This window comes from Cottoperca gobio, chromosome 18, assembly GCF_900634415.1.
Source record: "Cottoperca gobio chromosome 18, fCotGob3.1, whole genome shotgun sequence".
Taxonomy (NCBI): domain Eukaryota; kingdom Metazoa; phylum Chordata; class Actinopteri; order Perciformes; family Bovichtidae; genus Cottoperca; species Cottoperca gobio.
This window is the reverse complement of record NC_041372.1, coordinates 9,263,910-9,289,543: the sequence shown is the minus strand read 5'-3', so window position 1 is coordinate 9,289,543 and position 25,634 is coordinate 9,263,910. Positions and strand designations below refer to the sequence as shown.

Genomic DNA, 25,634 nt, shown 5'->3' with positions numbered 1-25,634 from the left:
ACTCTATAATACATCTATGGTTGACGTTAGCTAAGGTACTTGGTTGGTAGTAAATAATCAACTTTGTGTCAAGTTAGCAAGATACAATCAAATTAGTTTCCGATTATATATTTCAAAACAAACACATTCTCATGATAAAATGTTTGCACTAACAGTAGCATTTATCAGTTAATGTACTGATAATCTGATAAACAACAGAACACATAAACGGATGCATTTACGGATATCTATATTACTAACTACAGCATGGATTTTGATTACCTTTGACTGAGACGAACATTATGACTTGTTTTATGTGGCAAATTCTGACACAATGTACTATTACTTTGAAGGCCAAATGCCGGTTTCGTCCGACCAAGAGTCAAGATTGCAGCTAATCGGGAAAACAATGTAGCCTAGCTGTTTCTAGACGAGACCAAATTGTGTTGCACCGGGTGTAACCAACGAGCTAACGTTAGGCTAGTTAGATGTAGCTAGCTAGCTTTAGATCATTGTCGGTGTACGCAGCTGTATAATAAACATTATACACACTTTTATTGAGGGACACTAATGAAACTTGTTGGTGTCATTTTATTTTACAACCACCCTGTTGTTGTCGTCGACAAATTCTGTTTAGTTGTCTTCATCATTTGCTGTCCCGTGTTGGTCATTAAGCTAGTTAGCCTCTTCCGCTAGCTAGGTACAGTAGCGTATGGGTGTCAAAGTTAGCCGTGACTTCACTGGGTGTCTGGTTGCCTGATCTCACATTTCGGACACGTCAAGGTAAACATTTAGCCATCGGCGAATTTGAAAACTAGCTAGTAAGCTAACGATTGTTCAGCGGCGTATCGTGCGTTCAACGTATTGTACATATGCACATGTCAGCTGGTAAACTTCGAGCAAACATGTCAAATTGGTGTTTCTTTACTTTAGCTCCTGTTCTAGCAATGAGCTGTTATAACCGTGACTCCCACTAGCCTAACTGGAGCTAACGTCGGTTAGCTTCTGGTGTCAAGCTCATCAATATGTTAGGAGTTTTATCAACTTTATGTTCTTATAACCTTGTTTTATTTTGTTGTAATGATTGCACAACCTCTACATTTCCCTGAACATATCAGTATAATTAACACTTATACCAACAATTGGTATAAGTGTCAATTGATAATATTTAGCAATCAAACTGAGGTGTTTTAATCACAAGCCAGTCCCTCTTTTATGCACACCTAATTCAGGCTTTTTTAGTGACATGTTTTAGCAGTGAGTCTGTATTGATCCCCATGGTTAATCTTTGACCTGTCACACCACACTGAAAGATCAATATCAACCACCAGTATTGAATCATATTAGTGTAGCACAGCATGTTGAGAGGGTTTAGTATTAAAGTAAGGCTGTGACACATATTCTCATTATGAATGAATCTGCTGATTATTCTCCCATTTAATCATTTCATACTTAACATTTCAGAAAATAAGGGAAATGCCTATTGCAATGCCCGAGACCAGCTGTCCGCAATTCAAAGATATTCAGAAGTTTTTTGCAGATTTGCTCATTTGAGCAGCTTTGAGTGAATTTGTGGCTCTTTTTAAAAAAAAAACCTTTTTAAGGATTTAGAGTTAAATGATGAATTGATTAACAAAAATAGTTTCAGATTAATTTTGTGGCGATCTACTGTTTAATAATGTCAGCTCTACATGGGAGCACAAGCATGAAAATTCTAATATTTTGAACTTTCATTTTCTCTATAAGGTTCTTCAAATCTGTCTCTAGATTTTGGGGGCTGTGATGTCGGAGCCCAAGACCCCCACTCCCACTCCTGCTGGCGACACATACAAAGGATGGGTGTTCAAGTGGACAAATTACATTAAGGGTTATCAGCGGCGGTGGTTTGTCCTGAGCAATGGACTGTTGTCATACTACAGGTACACTTTCATGTAAAACAGATGAAAATGAAGGAAGCCTTGTTAATCTCCAGAGAAATCTCTCAGCCTTCATCTGCTGTAACTACTGTTTAATTAAACCCAACTAGCTGTCAAATATGAAGGGGACAATCAACCTTACCTTATATATGCTTCCTATTTTAGTTGAATTTCCGTGTCAGATTGAAGCCCAGTTTTAATATTGTAAAAGCGGTACACATGCTGTTTTTCGGTTTCGTTATTTCCCCCCAAAATGTCAACTAAAACACCTCTGATAACTAGGACCCAGGCAGAGATGGGCCACACGTGTCGAGGCACAATCAACTTGGCGACAGCAACTATCACCGTGGATGACGCCTGCAACTTTGTCATCTCCAATGGCGGGGCACAGACATATCACCTGAAGGCCAGCTGTGAAGTGGAACGTCAGCGCTGGATCACTGCCCTGGAACTGGCCAAAGCCAAGGCGGCCCGCATGCAGGCTGAGTCAGGTAAAACATACAAACACACAGGCAGATGGAAAAGTATTCAGTGTTCTTGCACTGTGAACTTGAGGGGAGTGCAATGAAAGTGGCAGATATTGTTTTGTGAAAGCCTTTTTAAGCTGATGTTTTTTTGCTTTCCCGTTGCTTTGATTATTAACAGATGACTCTGGGGATGACTTTCCCTCATCATCCCCACCGGTGGCACACGGACAAGGCGGTGGGTCTCAGAATTCAGAAGTTCAGTCTGCTCTCAGAACACTAGGCAGCAAGGTGGAGGATCTCAGCACGTGCAACGACCTAATTTCAAAGCATGGCTCTGCCCTCCAGAGGTCAGGCTTTAACCATCTGTTGATTTTTGTTTTTGCTTCACTCTTGCTTCCATAGTCCACATTTTCTCATGTGTCATAATGTTCGACATAATAACTCCATTTCAGAACCTTTTTTGAAGTAATGTCTTTATAACTCAGAATATCAAATCACTGTTACATGTTACTGTTGCTTTGACATTTACTTGCTAGTGTTGCACTACTTGCAAAAGAGCAAGAGTCGCTAGATAAACCCATTGAATCTGAGGCTCATGGCCTTCTACACTTTGTAGTTTGATGATATATTGTCCCACCTGTTTATCCACGTTGTGCATTACGATATTTTATTTCAGGTCTTTATCAGAACTGGATAGTTTGCGTCTGACTGGAGAGGCTGGGGATAAGATTCGTCAGGTGACAGAGAGGGCCACGCTGTTCCGCATCACCTCTAATGCCATGATTAATGTAGGTGTTATATTTCTTGTCTGTCTTGTTCATATATAATGTGTAAACGAAAGTGGGCTATGTCAATCTATACTCCATGCAATCTGGACTCTGTAAAGGTCAAATGAACTGGTCAAAATTGCTCATATTAATTGGACCATGGGTTACAATCCTAGTTCTAGTTTGACCCCGTTTGATGTTTTGTCCCTCAGGCGTGCCAAGACTTCCTGGCGCTGGCTCAGGCTACACAGCAAGCGATGGCAGAAGGCCCTTCAAGCAGAACGGGATCAGCGAGTCAGACTGGAGGAGACTCTAGAGCAACTGGCCAAGCAGCACAACCACCTGGAGCGAGCGTTCAGAGGTGCTTCGCAGGCAAATGCTTCTTCAGACAATAAAAGTAAGACGTGACTCCCAACGCTGACTACTTCCCAATTTACAGTTAGGCTATAATAGTCATTTGTTTCACAACTCGTTCTTTCCCCCACTTCCCCCTCCTGTTCTTCCCTTGCACCCTAGAAACTCCTGCCCTTTTTACTCCATTATCTTTATTTTACTGATTTCAATTTTTGTACCTCTCTATAAATGTGAGTATCTGCTACATGCTTAAAAAAAGGCATGTCACTCAAATATACACCGTTTGTACATTGAACTTCCGTATGGTAGTCAGCTTGACAATTGTTGGCAGCAATTAATCTTTGGGAGAAAATGTTTGTCATGGAAAGGTTTAATTCAAAAGGAGTACATTTAAAAATGTAAATCAGTTTTCAATCTTTTTATAGTACAAACACTAACTCGACAGTTTATTACTTTATTTACTAAGGTGCTGCTGGGCCGGGAAAAGGTGAGGCCAGCGACGAGGACGACGACAACGAGTTCTTCGATGCCATGGAAGAGGCTCCTGAGTTCATCACTGTACCTGCAGACCCCCAGTTCCACAAGTCAGTTCCCACTCATTCGCCCCATGTCCTCTCATTCACCCCACATGTAAGGGATGATCTACAGCAAGCCGTTCATCATTGCGAAATGAACCCTGACAGGTTGAACAGCTTGCGTCGTGGGTCTTGAATCACCCTGAAGGCAATACTTACCTCCTTCCTCTAAAACAAAACGTTTGCTTGCTGTCTATTATGAAGAAATAGCCGTACACGTAGAAAGAAGTAAGGCAGAATCGAGTATTCAACATAGCTGTGGAATATACATTTACTGCACGTGCAGTCTTAATAGAAAGTACATTTCCTTGTATAACTGCATGTGCGTAAGTATTCATTTCCCCAACTATGGTTTCTGAATTGTATTTATTTAACTCAGTTCCTGGTATAACATGCTGGAATGAGAGGTAATTACTTAGCATGGTGTTGATGCCAACACACTTCCCTTACTTGTGACATTGTAGTTTTAAGGTTAGTTAGCTCAGCTCGATTTCCTTGTATGTTACAGCGTGGTAATGTCACCAGATACTGACAGATTCTCTTTATTTTTCATTCCCTTTACAGGAGGTCGAGCAGTAATATCAGCGGTTTCAACAGTGAAATGTGCCCCGACGATCAATCGGTAGGTTTTATTCTGACTGTTAGTAATAAAATAAGTGAAAAAGGGTGCAACAGGGGGTGGTACATTTCTTAATATTAAAGGTTCGATTGTGCTACAATCATAATAAATCGGATCAGAAAACTTGTTTTTAAAAAGACGGTAAGTTGGTTATGAAAGTATTTCCACTCGTGTTTATTGACAGAATGTTCTGTCTTTTAGCTCAACGAGGAGCCTCTAGCGATGAACCCGGAGTCGCCCTCTCAGGAGTTGGTGCCCCTGAAGAAGAGGCGAACACGCGTTTCAGACAAACCCAACTATTCTCTCAACCTGTGGAGTATCATGAAGAACTGTATTGGAAAAGAGCTGTCCAAGATCCCGATGCCTGTGAGTTTCTTCTTTAGAGGTTACTCAAGATCATATGTGACTGCACGGAAGTATGTTGAGGCCTCGCCTCTTTTTCTGCAACTATTTTTCCAGCTTATTTCATGTCTTTGTTTGCTGTCAAGAAAAATGTACTCACTCATCAAGTGACAGCTTCAACCTCATACAAACATGATTGACTTCTGGCACTAACAAGGTCCTGTGATGTTTGTTCTAAAGCAGTAATCATCTTCCTGCAAAACAAGGTCGACGACATTCTGTAGGAGCCATCTCACACCATCACAAAAAATGCAGTATTGCTAAGATTAGAATATCATCTATAATATACAGTATATTATATAAGTGAATGCCCTGTGTGGAAATGTGTTATTTTATTGTGATGTTGTACAATCTGTAAGTGCGCCTGTTGTGGAGGCTTTAAGTGATTATGAATGCAAACATTTAATCGCATGCGGAATCTTTCTGCTCTCTAGGTAAACTTCAACGAGCCTATTTCCATGCTTCAGCGGTTGTCGGAGGACCTTGAGTACCATGAGCTGCTGGATAAGGCCTCAAAGTGCCAGAGCTCTCTAGAGCAAATGTGCTATGTGGCCGCCTTCTCCGTGTCGTCCTACTCGACCACCGTCTACCGCACAGGCAAGCCCTTCAACCCTCTGCTGGGAGAGACGTATGAGCTGGACCGCCGGAGAGAGAGCGGCTACCGCTCCCTCTGCGAGCAGGTGAGAGAAAGAGAGACACAGAAAGATAGGGGGCAGTACAACTCCACAAAGAATGATTGCGAGGAAGGCGGACTTGAAAAAGCCTTTTGAGATTATTTTGCGTCCTTTTTTATGATGTATATGGGGATGGCACATGTTACAGAGAAGAAGCATTTATGTGCATAAACTATTCAAATCAGGAGTAGAAGGGTAAGCTATTTTCTTTTTTCATTTTTTCCGAAGCACAAAGTAAGGGAAAAAGTGTTTAAACATTAAAGATGTTTAAAATCGAGACAGGAAAATATTGTATAAATTGGAGGCTTAGTGTTGGAAAATTAGACTGGTTTCTATTCCTGAACACCAAAATATATATCCAATCACTAATCCAATAAATTGTGCTTTCAGGCAGTAAATCTGGTAATCAGGAAGCCGTGGGAGAAAACACAGTATTTAAAACATGAGGGCATTGGCATCAAGGTGTATAATAGAAATGGGCAAATTGGAGAAACTATTAAATCCTATTGTAGATGAGTTCTATTATTAGATTTGATATTTACAGCAGGGAGGATTTACTCTGTATTTATATAACCCTCATGTGCGTAATAGCTATCAGACGCACTACATACCTACAAAACAATACTGCTCCCCAAGTTTTCTTTTTGTAAATTCATTTGTTGTTTCTTCACCGCAGGTGAGTCACCACCCCCCAGCAGCCGCGCATCATGTGATCTCCGATCGGGGCTGGACTCTGAGGCAGGAAATCACTGTTGCCAGCAAGTTCAGGGGAAAATACATCTCCATTATGCCCTTAGGTAAGAGACATTCTGTTCAAAAATAGAACACATTTAGCAAGAAAATTGGTCTGTTGCTGACGTAGGTTGAGGGTGTGAAGCAAACATCACGGTAATGACAGTTCATTGAATAGAACTGAGGAATGAAGCACACCTTTTGTTTCGACATATTTTGAGACGCTATTGAATAACAAAAAATGATTTGTTTTGACACATGAAGATTATTTGGTTCCACTTTGCATTTCGTCTTTCCTCACAGGCACAATTCACGCAATCTTTGAAAAGGGCAACAATCATTACACATGGAGGAAAGTTACCACCACAGTGCACAACATCATTGTAGGAAAACTATGGATCGATCAGGTGAGACTGACATATTATATAATTGTGACACAGTGTCATGCTGCCGACCCTAAGTATAAGTTTAAAATGAGTTTGAACATTTCATCAGTGACTTATTTAAAACTTTCTTTTTGGTTATCTCTGCCAGTCAGGAGAGATAGACGTGGTGAACCACACCACCGGAGACCGATGCCACTTGAAGTTTGCTCCTTACAGCTACTTCTCCAGAGATGTGGCCAGAAAGGTGAGAAAAATGCAAAGACTCTTACGATTCATCGACCCGGGGTGCTTTTCTCCTGTTAACCCTTTCTCTCCTTTCTTCAGGTGACAGGTGTGGTGATGGACAAGGATGGCAAGGCCCACTACGTGCTGTCGGGCACGTGGGATGAGAAGATGGAGTTTTCCCGGGTGATGCAGAGCAGCCGAGGAGGAGAGAATGGCACAGAGGGCAAGCAGAAGACAGTCTACCAAACCCTCAAAGCCAGAGAGGTTTGGAGGAGGAACCCTCTACCGTAAGTGCTGTTACTGCATGGTTAGGTGTCTGTGACATTATGGCCTTATAATAAAGCACTCAAATGACAGCAGTGATCCAGCAAAGATAAACCAAAGATAATCGCAAGACACATCGTCATTTAAGACGGTTTCTTGAGTAATATGCCAATAATCTGAGCCAGAATTCATTTAGAGAGTGAAATTTAATGAGGGTAGAACATTCTAAACCTCGCAGCTCTTCAGGGATTTGTCCATCTCTGACCGTGCCTAACTTTTAGCCAAAAATGTGGCTTGCTGCAGACTAGGCAAGGCGTGTCTTTAGCCTAGACGAGTGCCTAGAAAGGCCTTTTCCTACTGAAGCAGGTGTTGATCACTTGGTGAATCCCAGCAACCTTGAGAGGTCCTTGAGCATACAGTCATAAATGAGCACAAAATATCATCTGATCATCTTCTGGCTGATGGGTCCAGAAGCATGAAAGACTACTAGCTAGAACTGTACAGTTCTAGTTTCCCATCAGTTACTACAGAATTGAATGTTGATTATTAGGTCTTATTCAGCCTTTTGACTGAAGTGCTGCTGTTCTTGATCTTTGCTCTAACACAGTGAGGGAGCAGAGACCATGTACTACTTTACTTCCTTGGCGCTGACCCTAAATGAGTCTGAAGAGGGCATGGCGCCCACCGACAGCCGTTGGCGGCCTGACCAGCGCCTGATGGAGGATGGTCGCTGGGACGAGGCCAACTCCGAGAAGCAGCGGCTGGAGGAGAAGCAGCGTAGTGTCCGGCGGGAGAGAGAGAGGGAAGCTGCCAGCCAACGCACCTCCAGCCAGTCAGAAGAAGGTAAGAGTCTACTTGTGTGTCTACTTAGTCTGTATTCTTCTCTGCTATACATAGGGAAAATCTTGGAATAAAGGGGTAAAAAAATCTCTGTCGCCCCCCTTTTTCTCTTCCAAAAGCTGTCGATGAGGACTCTCTAACCGATCCGTCCTTAAAAAGCAAGTACTTCTTTACTATTTAACTGCCACCTCCTCATGCTTTTTTATTTCTGTTCGAATCGTCTCTATATATATATTTATTTATTTATTTGTCTTTTTTGGTAACGCAACTGTTCTCTTTGTCAGGCGCACCTCATGACAACTATCAAGCACTTTGGTTTGAGCGCTGTGAAGACCAGATCACAGGTGAGCAAATCCATATCTATAAGGGAGGCTACTGGGAAGCTAAGGACCGTGGCAGCTGGGAAGGCTGTCCGGACATATTTTGACCTCGTCACTGACTGGAAAGTGCCCTGAAGAGACTGACCCTTCGACGCCGCCTGGAGGACAGCCACCGCAAAAGGCCGGCTTGTCCCCCCACGTAGACGGTTGCTTTCCTCAAGTGGCTCTCTGTTCTAAGAGATCTCCAGGACGGTCACTGCTGTCTCACCTAGAGAAGGGCGGAGCAGGGTTTTTCCCTCCAGCCTCCCTCGTCCCATCTTGATTCCTGTTTCCTTGAGTCTTAGCACTTACGCCCTTTGTTGCTGTCACACATCTGAAAGGACTGGAACAAAAATCTTTTGTGCTGCTTTAACTCGGGTCAGGCTGAGCCTAAGGGGGAGGAACTGAAATGGGCAATGCTTCCAAATCATTAGTAGATAGTTTTTTTTAGTCTCTGCTCACAGGTCTGTGCAGTTTGTCAGATCAGGAACAGAAGAGGTTTTGTGCTAATAACACCCTGTGAGATAACGTAGTGTTCCTATTGTCATCCACAGCATTGTGTGCTTTGATAATAACTCTAAAAAAACAAGGGGTAAGACCTGGTTAATATATACATTTATATATAAATATGTTTCAAATAATTTCATTAAAAATGTCGACCGGTGGCCTTCAAGACGTTTGCGAGGATTTCTTGTTTATCTCTGATTTAGTGTCTTATTGTAATGAAGTGAAGGTTCTAGAGTGCGTGTGTGTATGACTGCATATCTGCTCTTCCATCACTTTACAACACTGCCACTGGGCAGTATACTGTTTAAAAAAAATAATAAAAAAGTGTCCAAAAATACCTGTTGAACCACCACACTGTCATGTTTTATAGTTGGAAGAGATATTTCTTTCCTTCTCAAAGGCCTGATGAACATAATGATGGTGAACACTTTGATGTGGCTAAAAAGGCCAAAAAAAACAAACCCCAAACCTTTCTCTTCGCCTTAGATGTGAGCAACCTGCTCTCACCTGTATTTACGTCCCACCTGAGTGAACATGACGCTGACATTTGAAGCTGGTTTCTCAAACAAGCATTAAAACTTTGAAGAAGTAGTCTGAGAAAAGACTATAGAGCTGCAAAATGGCAAAACCCTTGTTCTAGTGCCGACACATTGTGCTCACGTTAGTGCCGCCTTTTTGGACAATTAATGAAATGACCCCTTTTTTACATTATTGAAATAATGTTATAGCCATTTTTCAGATGAAGTGAATGGTATTTACGTTACATGGCAGTAAAAGTATTTTGTGATACATGGTGGGAATTTTTGTTTTGAGAGGAACAAATGAGAAAATGGTTAAAAGTAAATGCAGTGGTGGAAAAACAAAAAAAAACACCTTTGTGTATCTGCTGAAGAGTTCATACATATGCAACTACATTTTGACACCCAAGAGAGAAAGTGTGTATGTGTGTGTGTGTGTGTGTGTGTGTTTTCATACTTTTGTTTGAAAGTGTACTTAAAAATGAAGAATAAAGAAACAAAGAATTTAAAAGCATTGCAAATAACTATGATTTTATAATGTATAGAAATTCATATAGTATTGATAACTGTAAGGTAGTTATTTTTTCTTGTATTTTTGGTTCCTCATATTATTGTAAGAGGACTGTCTTCATTTTCAGAAAAAAAGGGAGTTTCCATACTTAACTGAGAGCGGAGACATGACATTGTTCAGTATTTTGTGTTAACAAAGAAAAATAATCTAATAAACAAATGCTGTGATGTCAAAAAATAAGCTTTTCATACTGTTCTTTAATACAATTTGTTACATTTCCATTCGTTATTAATAACTAGGTAACACAATTAAAGACTTGCCAAATCAATTCTTTGGGAATTTCTGTCCTCATGTTCCACATGGGATGACACATGTTGTCAATAAAATAATAAAACCAAAATGAAAACAGGTTGGCATTCCAGATGAGTTTTTTACAATAGTTCATATTAAAGCAAATTACATTCTGCCCATTTGATTTATGCCAGACATTGTTAAATAGAGAAAATGTATTAAAAAAGCTGCATGAGGTAAACGGTAAAGCTGGACTGATAAATCTATCGGCTGATATTAGCTTATTACACCTATATCCGTAATGCCGTTAATATTGATGGTTAAATAACAAGAAGTTGCATCACCTGGTCATAAATGTACGAGGCAGTTAATTACACACTTTCTCCACAACAGAGCACTTGCTATTGTTTTAGCCACACTAAATTCCTGCCTCTGTCAATGTCAACACTTGCCAACCACTTGGCTACAGACTGAAATATCTCATTAACTATTTGGATGAACCTCTGATTATCTTTTGTTCTGCATCAGGTCAACATACTTTAGTTAATTACCAAATACCTGCAAAACCGATGACACTCCCATCTGACTCAGTCGTACTTTTGTGTTTAGTGCAAAACAATGAAAGTGAACACGGTGAACATTACGAGACCAAAAGAGAGAAAGCTCAGACGTGTACTTAGCTTTGTGGTTGTTGAGCTATAACCAAAGAGGCTCTAGCGTCTATGTGTTTCTTCTTACGGCCGACAGGGTGTGTACAAACATGTGACATCTTATGGTTGTAGCAAGAGTGTCAGCTGGATATTTGACACAGGTGCACTCGGTGTTTACTCAATTAGGTTAACTCTTTATCATTATAAAGAATAATAAAGATACAGATAATAATCATTATCTTTAAGGTTTGCAAGTTCATCTTACATAATCAACATTAGATATTCACAAACATTCGTATAGAAAGGAAATTACATAGAATACCCATTAAAAAAACTATAATATATATATATATATATATATATATATATATATATATATAGAGTGGTACATTAATACTAGAGTAAACTTTTTTTAAGCTATCACCTATATATATATATATATATATATACGTTTTCCTATTTCAATACGTGTATTTTTTCATGCCATTATTTTTCTATATGAATGTTCGTGAACATCCTTATTGATTTTGCATGATGGACTAACCTTAGAGATACCTAATTATGTACACACCTGCAGCCTTAGCACATCTGTGAGCTGGTGTCGTGGGATGTATCCTTCTTGGATCAGTAAAAATGTATCGATGATGCTATTATATATATTATATATTAAAATCCATATTGGTCAGGCTAGAGTTGTAGCGATATAATGGTATTTAGGATAATTGTGATATATAAAGAATGAAATATTGATATTGTGTTAATAATCCAGGACCTCTTACATCATTTCAGTCTGTGGTCTCACACGCAAACTCCCTGCACGTTGATTTGATTTTGTTTTAGTTGAATTAAGTTGTTTTGATGGCAGACGTTAGGCCTTTTTGTACAGTTATGGTTACAAACTCTCTCTCTCCGCCTTCCCACAGTTGTATCAGTCGTGTACTTCACAAAAAAGACAAAGTAATAATAATAAAATAATAAAGTTTTGACAGATAGCATTATTATATATATTTCAAATTTCTATAGATATTGAAATATCTTTATTTCGCCACGATAATCACGTATTGAAAATCTGATATCGTGACAAAGCACTATGTAAACAAAACACACTGAATACACAGATTAGGTATTTAAAAGGCCATAAAGAAAGTAGATGTATTTCCATTTCGGAAAAATGGGTATTAAAACAAGATTAAAATCTGCCATTGTCGTTTTTTCTTCAGACGCCAACCCCCTTGTATTTACGGTTTAAGATTAAATCTGTGTTCCCTTTAAAATCACTAGCTGGTTCTCTATTTGTTTCCCTGCGAGACAAGCCATTTATTTCACTGTACACACCACAGGCGCCTCTCCTGCTGTGTCATGCCAGCAGATTTATTTTTAGACAATTTTCTGAAAGGCAGACTGGAACCTACCATCCTATACATGGGGCAGAGAGAAATGGAGAGTTGGGGAGGGGCTTACCGTTTGGTGGACCTCAAAGCCGTTGGGACCAAAGGAAGCAACCGTTGCCCCACTTAACCGTCAGGACACATCCTGCCTACAATACAGTGTAGTACAGTGCAGTGCAGTGGACAAGAGGTGGTAGAGAGACGGTGAGAGTTTGCATAACAGGAAGCTACAGCCTGTACAGGGGGAGGGATGGGAATGCTGAATCAGTGAAATTGCATGAAAGCTTGGGAGAGAGTGGAAGAGGGTAAACAGCAGGGGGAGAGGGAAGAGAAAGGGTAGGGATAGAGTAGATTGGATAAGATGTACAGTATGATGCCTCGTCATTCATTTCATCTCTTATCTGTGAATGCGGAGCTGACAGTTCACCCTGTTTTACCTCGAGTTAGGAAACTTTAAACAGACTTTTAATCTCAGTGCTGCTTTACAGTACAGTACGTATTTCTATGGTTTAAAGCCGGAACTGCACCTTTACAGTTTCCAACAAGCCAGAACAGCGAGGTAAGGTTCCACAAATCAATATCTCTGCTTTGTGTTGCAGTTGTTGTCTACAATGTCCCCAGTGACAACACCACTGGAGTGACTCATATCTCCCACTGAGTGAAACAGGAGGGGGATCAAAAATAATGTGTAATTTGTTATCATTTGCATGGTGTATAAACAGAGAAAATGCACAGTAATCTGTGCATGTGCTGCTCAAAACTAGATGCAGAATATACATGAATATAGGAAAAAAAAAGAAAAGGCTTTGTTGTACATCCTCAAATTCTTGCACATTTCCCACTGTATCTTTGCCTGTTCTCACTCAGATGGAGGTAGACGAGGTGGTGTGTTTGCCAAGGTTGCCCCGGGTTGCTGTGTGTGGCGGTACCCATGGCAACGAGCTGTCTGGGGTGTACTTAATGAGAGAGCTGCTGAAGATGGAGAAGAAAGAGACGGAGAAGGAGGAGGAGCCTCTGTCAGTGCTGATGGTACTGTCGAACCCGCGGGCCATGCTGCAGTGCCGCAGATACGTCGACACTGACCTCAACCGCTGCTTTACCCACGCCACCCTCAAGTAAGATGAGGAGAGGTGATGATGCTCGTGGTAACAGTTCTAGTGATGAGTTGTGATCGGATTGTTTCCCTGTCTCCCAGTGGTCCCATATCAGACGCTGCCCCCTACGAGATAATCAGATCTCGGGAGCTGAACGCCATGCTGGGTCCCAAAGGAAGTCCTGTGGCGGTTGATCTTGTTTGCGACCTCCACAACACCACTGCCAACATGGGCCTGTGCCTCATCGCGTACTCTGACTGCGACTGGATCTGCCTACACATATTCAGACACCTGCAGGCAAGCACAAACAGCTCCTACACACTCAAATATAATCCAATTACCCTGCACGTCTGAGAAACTTTACAGATTTGGGAACACTTAAATGGACGAAAGAACCGAGATGGGTCATGCCAGAAATCTAAAGTTAAGAATGACTTGTCATTTTCAGAGGCAGATGCCAGATATACCAATGAGGTACATCCATTTTGATGTCTCTAATAAAGAATCATATTCCCTTGATTCAGTGGGAAAACATGGCTTTGGTAAGTTTTTAATTTTTACTATAACACAAAAGCATTTAAATGCTGATTAATCTCTTGTATTTCTCATCTAAAATCCATTTTTCTGCAGCCATGGAGATCGGCCCCCAGCCCCACGGCGTGGTGAGGTCAAACATCTATACGGCAATGAAAGTTGGCGTGCAGAACATGCTCGATTGGGTCCGTTTCTTCAACTCAGGTGCAATTAAGTATTAAGTATACCAAATGAGTATTTTTGCTTCCAACATTGACATCTTTTAAACCCCTTTTGATCTTGTTTTGAACCTTCTTCAATTTCCAGGTACTATTTTCGAAGGAGGATTTGTGGATGTGTTTTCCATGATTAAACACATCGACTACCCAAGAGACGGTGAAACTCGCAACATCACGGCAGCCATTCATCCTCAACTCCAGGTACAGACTGACACATATTTGTGATTTCAAGTTTCAAACAAAGAAGTTGACCTATGTCCAATTTAAATGCTACTGAGCCTAATGATATAATTGAACAGACCAGGGAGTGGGTCAAATAACAAGTGAACATTATAATGGTTAGTCATAAATTAACCTAATACTTTAGTACAGGTCGACAGCAAAGAAGAAAAGCCTTTTTTCCTAAGCAAAACAATTAAGCGTGTCTGTATGTGAGGTGGCATTTGCATTATAGAGTATGAAACCACATGCAGGACTATTGTTTATAAGATAGGGAGGAACCTTTCCTATGAAATGGGTTGATACAGAACAATCATGAAACTGCATGACGTCCACAAAATGGCTTTCATACCAGTACAAATCTATTATAATTACTGTTAATTGTATTTGCATTGCTGCCATACAATAATGCTTTGTCATTGACTATGACTAGCATTGCCAGTCCCATGAATGGCCTTCCCATAAGTAACCAGCATTGTGAATTTCACAATGTAGTTTCTGTTGAAACTGAAACACAATGAATGATTGAGATCTGTATTCAGGTGTTTGAAAGGATTCCTGGGACTGAGGGAGGCTTATCACTGCAGTTGAACTATTTTTTTTTTTTTTTTTTTTTTTAAATCAGGCCAAACACCGATGAAGGACCTTCGGGCCATTACTAACCAACTATAGATTTAAAATGGCTCGTTACTTGTACATCAAACAGAATGCCCTGAACCCAGAAAACCTTTTCAAATCTATAGCTATACTAAATCGCTGGAAACTTGTAGTGCTGAATTGGATTGAAGTTGACCGTATTTGAAGTCAGTCCAACTTTTTAAGACAAAATTAATTAGCGCACAATGCAAACCCAGGCTAGCTATTTCCCCCTGCTTTAAGTCTCTACACTAAAGTAGGCTAATCGTCTACTGGCTCTAGCTTCATATTTAGTCTCTAGAATATAGAGACTAAATATGAAGCTAGAGCCAGTAGACAATTTTGTATCTAGAGTCTAGATACAAAATTCTCATCCAATCTTCCTAAAATGTTCATTTAAAAAACTGTTCTTTTAATCATTTATCAGTTTTTGGGACCACTGCTCCAACAACTTCCTTACACTGCTTGTTTGGACCTATACTTTAACCTACCCAGCCTCTTTAAAACCTCGCTTATAAATGGAAACTTCCCTGCAAATGTTTAATCTCAAAAAAGGTGTTTCTCATTTGCAATCCCCATAATTGGCTGTCCTTCCCCCGCAGGACCGAGATTTCTGCCAGCTCCACCCTGAAGACCCACTGTTCCAGACTTTCTCTGGTGAAACGCTGAGGTATAAAGGCAATGAACCTCTTTATCCTTTCTTCATCAATGAATGTGCTTATTACGAGAAGGGCATCGCTCTCTCCCTGGCCAGAAAAAGGCGTGTGATGATTCCTGCAATCCGGGTGCAGACCGAGCAAGAAAAACAAGCTAACAAACAGGAATATCCGTCAGAGGAAGAAGAGTGACTTTTAATACACCCGACATGATGAGACTGATGTGACATAAAACATATTTTACAAAAACCTTTTATTGAAACAACAGCCGTTCCTTGGAACACGCATGTGTACACTTGCTTACACTCGCACATGATATTTAGGTGTACAATTATTAACCATTTCAGCTAAGAAACTGGAGAGTGAACAACACATTCACTGTAGATTCACAAAAGCATAGTCATACATGGACACTTGCTGTTATATTTATGCTACAGTAGATTTAGGGATAGAACAATTTCTTGAATTAAAAAGGCTGAATATGCAAAATACAATGTGATTTATCACGAGACCCATCAGACCACACACAGTGCATTATTTCAGTGCGACATTCTTTAGTTTTATAGAAGCGCGTGACTGTTGGTAAATTATATATTTCTGCAAACATATAGCATCATTTTTGGGGCAATATCTTTTTCTAAATTTATTTTAGGGATGAATCTTTAAAAAATAGAAATTCACTACTGACTACTACAGTAATATTCAGGATACGTTCAAAAATATTTGAAATGCAAAGGAATACTGTAGATTATCACAATATGGCCCTTAACATTACATTCATAAAGCCTAACAGTGAAACACTGTTTCCCTTCAATCCTGTTGAATTGAAATTAATAAAATATAAAAGGAACAAATATGAATCAAATAAATAATAACAAACACAACTGAATTCACAAAAGGAAAACAATTTATAATGAACATGTAATAGCAACAAAACAAAACACTAAATGGTGAAAACATTACAACTTTTTGATTTTTTTCTACAAAAGCCTACAAAATCTGTCAAAACTTAAAAAACAAAATGAAAATAAAACAATCCATCTGGGTTAAGAAAGTATAAACATAAACAGTCAAAACGGCCATGAATAAATAAAGAATAAATCACTTTTAATTAATCACTTTGGATTTAAATATTTTTGTAATAGCAGAACCATAAATACATAAGTCATTGTCTCTCTCACTGTACTCTTCATTGATGCCGATATTCCCCGACATGTTGTGAAGTAGCTAAAGTAAAAGAATAGTTGCACAACAGCAAACTGTCATAATAGAATATCTTATGGACGAGTGTCTTGCTCATAATCTTTAATAAAGTTTATATCATTCAAATCAACATTCTGATCCAGATGTTCTTCTAACCCTTTTCTCAGAGGCCTCATTACATTCAGATCTGCCCTGAACACAAAACTACTGTCTGGTCACATGACCTGTGCAAGAGGTCAAAGGTCAGAAGAAGTTGGGACACGCTGACATTCAGCAGTTTGACTAAACACGTGCATGGACGTTGCATCCCCGAGAAGCATACTCAGGGTGTGTCTAGTACACTTGTCTTGCCAGGTGTTTTTCACAAGAGCAACAAAAGGGTGATTGTCTCCACACCCAACTGGGTGTGATCGGAGGTAAAATAGAGCCAAAAAATGTCAACCGGAAGAATTCACTGAAAATTGCATGCTGTATTGGGAACACAGCAACATCCCATTAATCAAATCAGACAGGGCAAGAAACTAGCTGTAAACAGCAGCAAATATACAATGCGCATGCAACTACAGTAAAATAAAAACATAATAAAAAATGTCTAAATTGAATCCGTTTCAGTAATCATTTAATCATAATTATCTCTATCGAAATAAATTTGGCTAATCTGAGAATTTGTTTAAAACTTCGGATCATGTTGACTGCTGCTCGTGTTTCTTGTCCTGCCCAACTTATTTTCAAGCAATGTTGCTGAATCCTAAATGTCAGCAATTGATTTGGAATAATACTGCGAATACTGTAATTATCCTTAATTATTTGTTTCACTTTTCCAATGTGAACGCACTACATAATCAGAACCTGGAATTAATCAATATGTAATATGAAACTGGGACATGGCTAACTTTTCATCTTGGTGTTGAGTTACTCTGAAGCAAACATTTGTTGTACTATACACATATCTTTCGAGTTGATCTTTTTCAAACCAATTCCGTAACCCATAGGAGAGATACAAATCAAATCTTTTAATGCAGCAGACATTACTATAGAGTACATCCACAGTAATCCGACAGAGGTCAAAACGCACAGATTAACCCACATCACATTCCCTCTGAGATCATTATAAAATGCATCTTGGTGACAGAGTGGGGAATGAATTTAAAAAGGGCAGAGATCCAGAGCTGAATCTCAGTCTATGCCACTCGGTAGGCGGTCATGCGGTAGTAGTTCTGACTGTGGCTGCGTGCCGCCCACAACAGCAGAGCAGCGGCCATCATGTGGAGCGGCGAGGAAATGAGGGCCAAGTAGAGGGACCAGCCCAGAGAGCCATCCACCTTATCAGGCAGCATTGACACCCTGTGGAGCAGGTCCATCCCCGCCAGGTAGCAGCACACTGTGGCTAAGGTGCAGAGGCCTACAGGGCACAAAATAAGTTGTTTTTTGTGCAATAAAACCAAAATAGTGATCTGAGAGACACACTCTATATTCACGGTGCATCTGTGGCAGATGCTTTGATGATCAGCTTTACAAAGAGTAAAGTTGAAGTGTGATCATGTGGCTGCCTTATTTATTTAGACACACTAGCTGCATGGCTCGATGGATGGAAATGTTGGTCTGTAGGTCCATTACTTTGGCCCAGACTCAAATATCTCAACAACTATCCGTTGAGTTGCCATGAAGTCATACACAATTCCCAGAGGATGAACCTTGCCGACTTTAGTGATCCTATGACTTTTCATTTAGCGCCATAATCGGGTCAAAATACAAAATACCTACAGAACTAATGACATTCCCATCAACCTCAGTTGTTTCTTAGTGTTGATTTGTAGATGTTATTTGTATAATGTTTATACCATGTTGAACATTATATTTGCTAACATGGCTGTAGACTCTTAGTCCTGTTCCCTCTTTTTGACTTAAAGAACCTTAAGGAACATACAATGTTTGCTCTTTTAGCAGGTGTGCTCCACCAAATGGATTTAGGGAAATGACTTTGCAGCTACAGTTTTGATTTACTGTATGTTAATGCTTGAATGGGTTATTTAGAATAAAAGTAAAACAATTCTGTTTTGGACATGCGTTAAATTCTGAGCTTGTTTTTTTTTTGCCAGCTATTATTACTTTTAGAGACTTGGATTCAAACTGGAGCCTCTGTGACTCAGACCTCAAAACCAATAGCTTGGACATCAGTTCAACCTCAAAATACAGTAACATAATTACAACATCTCAGTTTTCAGACGTAGGTCAAGGCTAACTGATACTGCAAGGTTAATTAATCACTTGGGTGATTCAAACAGTAAATCCTATCAGTTACTAGTAAGTGGTTTTGGTGCAGCTGAATGGGTCTTACCAGCTAGCAGGTGAAGTACTCCTAAGCCGAGGATGGGGGTGAGGCTTCGGCAGAGGCAGGCACAGAACCCAGTCAGGCCTGCCAACACCACCAGACCCAAGGACACCAGTGGCAGCAGAAACTGGCACCTCCACAGGTCTATACACACATGCACACAGTCACAGAAAGGAGTCCATGGGCATCACAGTTATTGAGGTCTTTATTTACTCACCTTCATGACAGAAAAAGCAGCCCAGCTTGGAGGCAATGCAGTTCCTCAAAATCACATATTGCTCATAATAAATGCACCTGCAAATGCAGCTTCATGCTACTTATAAACATTTAGATAGACGTGTTGTGACTGAACTTACAGGTGCGCAGCATGTCCTCTCCACTGTTGTGGTTGCCTGGTTCTTTATACTTGGGAGTGAACTGCTGAGGTAGGCTGAAGCTTCGACACTCCAGCATCATCTTGGAATCTGAAAGGTTATTTACGCAAAGAGCAAGTATGAGCACGTATATCAGCCAATTTACTACAGGTCAAATATACATTCATTAACTTTTTTAAATGTATTCTTTTGTGTATTATCTACCTTCTGTGAACATACTGCAGCAGATAAATAAAGGCAACTTGCAGAGACCGACTATGTTTGGATATTTCTTTTTCAAAATACACAGAAATGGTTTTATATTGAAAATGTTAATTATGTAATACATATTGTGTATTACATAACTCCCCTGTATTAGCTATTTTTAAGGGGAAAAGATGAGGGATGATCAAGTAATATATTGATATTAAAATCATTTTACAAGTATCTAATAATAACAGATAATTTCCATGTTATATAAAACAACCTCACTGCAATAGCACTCTTTAATAGAAGTCTGTTTTTGTAATCTAATTGTCATTATTACTCCAATAAATCAAGATGACCTACTAATTGAAATGTCACAGCTTAGAAAGTAAAGGTTTTAATGGATAATATGGGTTCATTCATGAAGACACAAGTTGTTATGCAATTTGTGCTGTGAACAGGGTTAGGGATGGGTTATTAGTTGATCAATTGAGTAGTAATTTGAGAGAAAAGTTATTTCCAAAAATTCTGATATTTGATTAATTCATGTCATTTTTATTGATTTTTTATTATTAAAAAATGACAGAAATTGACTGGTACCAGCTTCTCAAATGAACATGAACATTTGCTGGTTTTACTAGTTTAATATTGCTGTAAATCACAAGTTTTATCACAATACAACATTTTGGACAACTATACGATATTTTCTGATATTATAAAGTCTGCACGTCTCTACACACAATTTCGATTTGATTCAATTAAATTCAATATATCAATATATACCATATGAAATTTGCCCATTTAACACAATTGTTTCCATTAATATCAACTCACAAAAAGCAACTAAAATATAAATGTATTACTGGGTTGTATAGGAAGGAGGTGTGCTTGGACAGAAAAGGTGACACAGACGTGCCATGGGAATATTAAAACAAAAAGGCGCATCTTAAAGATGATGATTCAGTATGTATCAACGTTTTCACATTGCATAGATTATATTGGATCATCGATCATTGAGACAATATATCGATCCAGATCGATGTATCATTACACCCCTACAGTTTACTATGATAGTAAACTCAACATTTAGGGGGTTTCGACGGTTGGTTAGAAAAAATCTTTCTTTTATATATTTAATATATATTTAATATATTTAAACCACATTACCCGGTTGGTAACCGAGCCTTGATCACGAGACAGATCTGACAGGATCTGGATGGCTTACCAAATCACAGATGAAATGTGGGAGGCCTGTATCGAAGATATTCATGATATTTCATTCAATGCAAGACATAACTTGTTACAATTCAAGGTTTTAGGCAGACTACTTCCTCCAGACGTAGCGTGAAGACTGGGTATGAAGCTCAGGGTATCTCTCATTCATCAATGTTAGCTAATGACATAGTTACTCTGGATGGCATTAACTTGGCCTCCAGCACCACCGTAAGGAATCTTGGCGTTATCTTTGATCAGGATATGTCTTATAACTCCCACATAAAACAAATCTCAAGGACTGCCTTCTTTCATCTACGAAATATTGCAAAAATAAGACGCATCCTGTCTCAAAATGATGCAGAAAAACTAGTCCATGCATTTGTTACTTCAAGGCTGGATTACTGCAACTCATTATTATCAGGTTGTCCCAAAAAGTCCCTTAAGACTCTTTAGTTGATCCAAAATGCAGCAGCACGTGTATTGACAAGAACAAGGAAACGGGATCATATTACTCCTGTTTTAGCTGCTCTGCACTGGCTCCTGGTAAAATACAGAATATATTTCAAAATCCTTCTCCTGACTTACAAAGCAATTAATGGTCAGGCTCCAGCATATCTTAAAGATCTCATAGTACCTTATAAACCAACTAGAGCATTACGCTCCCAGACTGCAGGGTTACTTGTGGTTCCTAGAGTCTCTAAGAGTACAATGGGAGCCAGAGCCTTCAGCTATCAAGCTCCTCTCCAGTGGAACCAGCTTCCAGTTTGTGTTCGGGAGGCAGACACCCTCTCCACATTTAAGAGTAAGCTAAAGACTTTCCTTTTTGATAAAGCTTATAGTTAGGGCTGGCTCAGGCTTGTCTTGGACCAGCCCCTAGTTATGCTAATATAGGGTTAGACTGCCGGGGGACATACACCTCTCTCCTCCTTCTCTTCCTCTCCCTCTCTATCTGTATGCATTAATAAAAAATTATGTTACTAACTCAGCATCCAGGGCATCATTGCCAGAGCTTTTGTGTCTCTTATGTGGCAGGTTGCCACTGTTGAAGTTTACGGATCATGAATCGTGGCTGCCCTGATCCTGCCTGACGCCCACGTTAATATTCTTTTATTTTTGGAGACATTCAACTAGAGAGAAACCTTTTATTAATTTAATGACGGTCAACCGTCATTGAGTCAATGTGTGCTGTTCTGTGTGTCATATGTCACAAACCTTTGTCAGGATATTGACATACCATTTGACAATACTCTTTTATTATAAAAACCTTAAAAAAAAACAAAAAAACACTAAGAAACACCCTTTTAAATTTAGGCTACCCAATGAGTTTTCTCAAAGAGAGCCAGATTTCTTTTATTTTTATTTTTTAGAAAGCCATCAAAGTTATGTGACTCTAATGTATTGGTAATACATGAGAGGCACAAAGTTGTGCTAATGCCATCAAAAATACAATTGTGATACAGCTCAGACCTGTTGGGGAATGAGCCACACAGGAGGCATCTACCTGAAACAAGGTGCGGCACATAGTCAGAGAACAGCTCTACAGTGTAAAACTTCTGAGACATAGGCCTATGCTCACTTATAAGTGAAGTGACATACAATGTCATAGGGCAGGTCAGTGAACATACCTGGCTCTTTGTACCAGTGAGCGTTGGCAGGAACGAGAACACACCGCCACCAGAGGCCCACAGTCCCGTTGAGACGGAACAGGGTGTCGCTGTAGGTTTTCTCATCAAACTCCCCGTCCATGAACTCCTCATACAGGGAGCGCAGCTCGGACACGTTAGCCTCTCCGCGCACGGTGGGGCTGCTGTACTGGTACCAGTGCTTCGTCCCGATGGCTACCGACAGATACACGGTGGCCAGTATGCTCAGCACACAGGCGATGACCAGAGCTGTAGCGTAGCGGTTGTCAACCATTGTTCAAAAGGGATTAAATTGATGCCAGTGGTCAAGTCGTCGCGCATCAATTTAGTCAATCTGCACTGTTCCCTGATGAACACTCTTATCCAAGTCACTCTGGCATCGTCAATGCAAAATATAGGATACTGTATGTTAACGACAGCCTTTTATTTTAATGACTGATACTCATCTCCAATACTGTCCTAATCGTCAGCGTCAGCCGCTTGAGATGCGCCATCTGTTCACTTGTCCCACTTCCACAGATGGTGGGTGGCCCGACGCTGCGACAGATATCACACAGCTAGTCCGCAATAACAACCCCTAGTCCTAACCAAATAATGTAAAACAGGCCTATATTATAAGATACGTTATTTCCTAGGCAGGACCAGTCTGAAAATGCAAATTGCATGGGTATATTTTAGACTGCAGGATGATGCCGGGTTCACCCAGGATGATACGAGTTGTAAACACTAATCCATGCGTTTTCCACTTCCGGTTCCGCTGATAAACAGAACTAAAAATAACCATTTCTCAGGTCAGGCCGCTTGTGTCTCTTTATTCCATCGGCATTACTGATAGAGCAGTGAAATACAAGACCGTTGTGAGAGCAAGCTGACCAACATTATCAAAATACAATCTTGACAAAGTGTTCAAAGGAAATTTGAAATTTGAAGTCAACCTCAGTTATTATAAGAAGCTGCTCTGTGATCACTGTAGGGCTGCAACTGGGCCATTCCAGAATTGGAGGACAATTTAGACATCAACACTTTTGAAAAATGAACCTTTTATTTTATTCTTTTTTGTTATGTATTTAGGAAAAACAGATAATAAACAATCAAAAGAGTGATTTGGCCAGCAAAGGCATCAAATGTACACTTTTTATTAGACGTTTTATTTGTTGTGTGCCATGTTTTGTGTGACCCATACTGACACATACTCATTAAGCAGAAAAAAGTATTTTTAAAAACATTCTTCAATAAAACTCTTTCCTAAAGAAAGTCACATTTATATTAAATACTCATGTAGTTTTGGATAAAACTGGTTTAATGTTAATTTGAGTAGCTTTTTAAATCGATCTTGCCCAACTTTTCAATTGTCACACGTTTCTTTTTACTAATTTCAGTATTTCATTTGAAATATTTGCTCAAATACATTATGCATATAATTAATCAAGCTATTAAAAGGACATTAGTTTAAACTTTTGTGAGATGAGAAAATTATTTAATGTTATTTTAACAGAAAATGATATAGTAACAGGGTTGAAATTAGAGTAACAGGGTTGCGTAAAGTAACAGGGTTGAATGGCTACATTACTTTTGGCTGTAGATCATGACATAAATGTGACAAATAAATACTCAGGACCACATAAATGTTGTATGATAATATTCTATATATATTTTCCAATGAAGGATTAACAGGAAGAGTATCAATGGTACATAAAAAAAACATGTCAACACAACAACAAACTGGATATAATCAAATATACACTGGACAAATATAAAACATGGAGGTCACTGAGGTAGTCAAACAACTCCACAGTGGAAAGGCCCCAGGGGTTGATGAGATGCGTCTAGAAATGCTGAAGGCTTTGGGTGTGGAGGGGCTGTCTTGGTGGACACGCCTCGTCAACATTGCGTGGAAGTCTGGGAAAGTGCCTAGGGGGTGGCAAACCGGGGTGGTGGTTCCCCTATTCAAAAAGGGGGACTAGAGAGTGTGTGCTAACTACAGGGGTATCACACTTCTCAGCCTCCCTGGTAAAGTCTACTCCAAGGTGCTGGAAAGGAGGGTTCGGCCGATAGTCGAACCTCTGATTGAAGAGGAACAATGCGGATTCCGTCCTGGTCGTGGAACAACGGACCAACTCTTCACTCTCGCAAGGATCCTGGAGGGGGCCTGGGAGTACGCCCAACCGGTCTACATGTGTTTTGTGGATCTGGAGAAGGCGTATGACCAGGTCCCAAGGATGATACTTTGGGAGGTGCTGCGGGAATATGGGGTGGGGGGTCACTTCTGAGGGCCATCCAATCCTGTACGCCCAAAGCGAGAGTTGTGTCCGGATACTTGGCAGTAAGTCGGACTCGTTCCCAGTGGATGTTGGCCTCCACCAGGGCTGCGCTTTATCACCAATCCTGTTTGTGATATTCATGGCCCGGATTTCGAGGCGTAGTTGTGGAGGAGAGGGGTTGCAGTTCGGTGGCCTGAGGAGCTCATCGCTACTCTTTTCTAGATGATGTGGTCCTGATGGCATCATCGGTCTGTGACCTTCAGCAGTCAATGGATCGGTTCGCAGTCGAGTGTGAAGCGGTTGGGATGAGGATCAGCACCTCCAAATCTGAGGCCATGGCTCTCAGCAGGAAATCAGTGGATTGCCTACTCCGGGTAGGGAATGAGCCCTTACCCCAAGTGAAGGAGTTCACGTACCTCGGGGTCTTGTTCGCGATTGAGGGGACAATAGAGCGAGAAATCGTCCGGAGAATCAGAGTAGCGGGGGCTGTATTGCATTCGCTTTACTGCACCATTGTGACCAAAAGAGATCTGAGCCAGAAGGCAAAGCTCTCGATCTAATGGGCGATTTTCGTTCCTACCCTCACCTATAATCATGCAGGCTGGGTCATGACCAAAAGAACGAGATTGCGGGTACAAG

At 40.2% G+C, this 25,634-nt stretch overlaps 3 protein-coding genes across 3 annotated transcripts; 2 read left to right on the top strand and 1 right to left on the bottom strand.

Moving 5' to 3' along the window:
• Positions 1–376: 376 nt before the first annotated feature.
• On the top strand, positions 377–10,095 carry LOC115023864 (oxysterol-binding protein 1-like). Its single transcript, XM_029455180.1, is given in 18 exon segments — positions 377–762; positions 1,726–1,898; positions 2,178–2,386; positions 2,541–2,709; positions 3,039–3,150; positions 3,342–3,374; positions 3,376–3,526; positions 3,950–4,067; positions 4,623–4,680; positions 4,879–5,043; positions 5,514–5,759; positions 6,430–6,550; positions 6,789–6,892; positions 7,020–7,115; positions 7,196–7,383; positions 7,968–8,203; positions 8,320–8,358; positions 8,485–10,095. Coding segments are annotated over 17 exon segments (2,325 nt in total). The 5' UTR covers positions 377–762; positions 1,726–1,761; the 3' UTR covers positions 8,628–10,095.
• Positions 10,096–12,822: 2,727 nt separating this feature from the next.
• On the top strand, positions 12,823–16,164 carry LOC115023841 (N-acyl-aromatic-L-amino acid amidohydrolase (carboxylate-forming) B-like). The gene is made up of 7 exons (XM_029455138.1): positions 12,823–12,983; positions 13,292–13,539; positions 13,620–13,815; positions 13,967–14,060; positions 14,149–14,256; positions 14,359–14,471; positions 15,728–16,164. The coding sequence occupies exons 2-7, from the start codon at positions 13,292–13,294 to the stop codon at positions 15,971–15,973; spliced, it is 1,005 nt and encodes a 334-aa protein (XP_029310998.1). The 5' UTR covers positions 12,823–12,983; the 3' UTR covers positions 15,974–16,164.
• On the bottom strand, positions 16,017–23,504 carry LOC115023842 (claudin domain-containing protein 1-like). Its single transcript, XM_029455139.1, has 4 exons — positions 22,717–23,504; positions 19,673–19,780; positions 19,323–19,460; positions 16,017–18,386 (listed from the first exon to the last, which is right to left on the bottom strand). The coding sequence occupies exons 1-4, from the start codon at positions 23,006–23,008 to the stop codon at positions 18,166–18,168; spliced, it is 759 nt and encodes a 252-aa protein (XP_029310999.1). The 5' UTR covers positions 23,009–23,504; the 3' UTR covers positions 16,017–18,165.
• Between the last annotated feature and the right edge of the window lie 2,130 nt (positions 23,505–25,634).

What these genes read in the sequence shown, in the direction of transcription:
- LOC115023842 (XM_029455139.1), bottom strand. Translation starts at nt 23,008, where the DNA reads ATGGTTGACAACCGCTACGCTACAGCTCTGGTCATCGCCTGTGTGCTG. An exon ending in TCACTGGTACAAAGAGCCAG is followed by an intron (nt 19,781 to 22,716) that starts GTATGTTCACTG and finishes ATAACCTTTCAG; the next exon opens with ATTCCAAGATGATGCTGGAG. An exon ending in AGAGGACATGCTGCGCACCT is followed by an intron (nt 19,461 to 19,672) that starts GTAAGTTCAGTC and finishes ATGTGTGTATAG; the next exon opens with ACCTGTGGAGGTGCCAGTTT.
- LOC115023841 (XM_029455138.1), top strand. Translation starts at nt 13,292, where the DNA reads ATGGAGGTAGACGAGGTGGTGTGTTTGCCAAGGTTGCCCCGGGTTGCT. An exon ending in TTTACCCACGCCACCCTCAA is followed by an intron (nt 13,540 to 13,619) that starts GTAAGATGAGGA and finishes CCTGTCTCCCAG; the next exon opens with TGGTCCCATATCAGACGCTG. An exon ending in AGTGGGAAAACATGGCTTTG is followed by an intron (nt 14,061 to 14,148) that starts GTAAGTTTTTAA and finishes ATTTTTCTGCAG; the next exon opens with CCATGGAGATCGGCCCCCAG.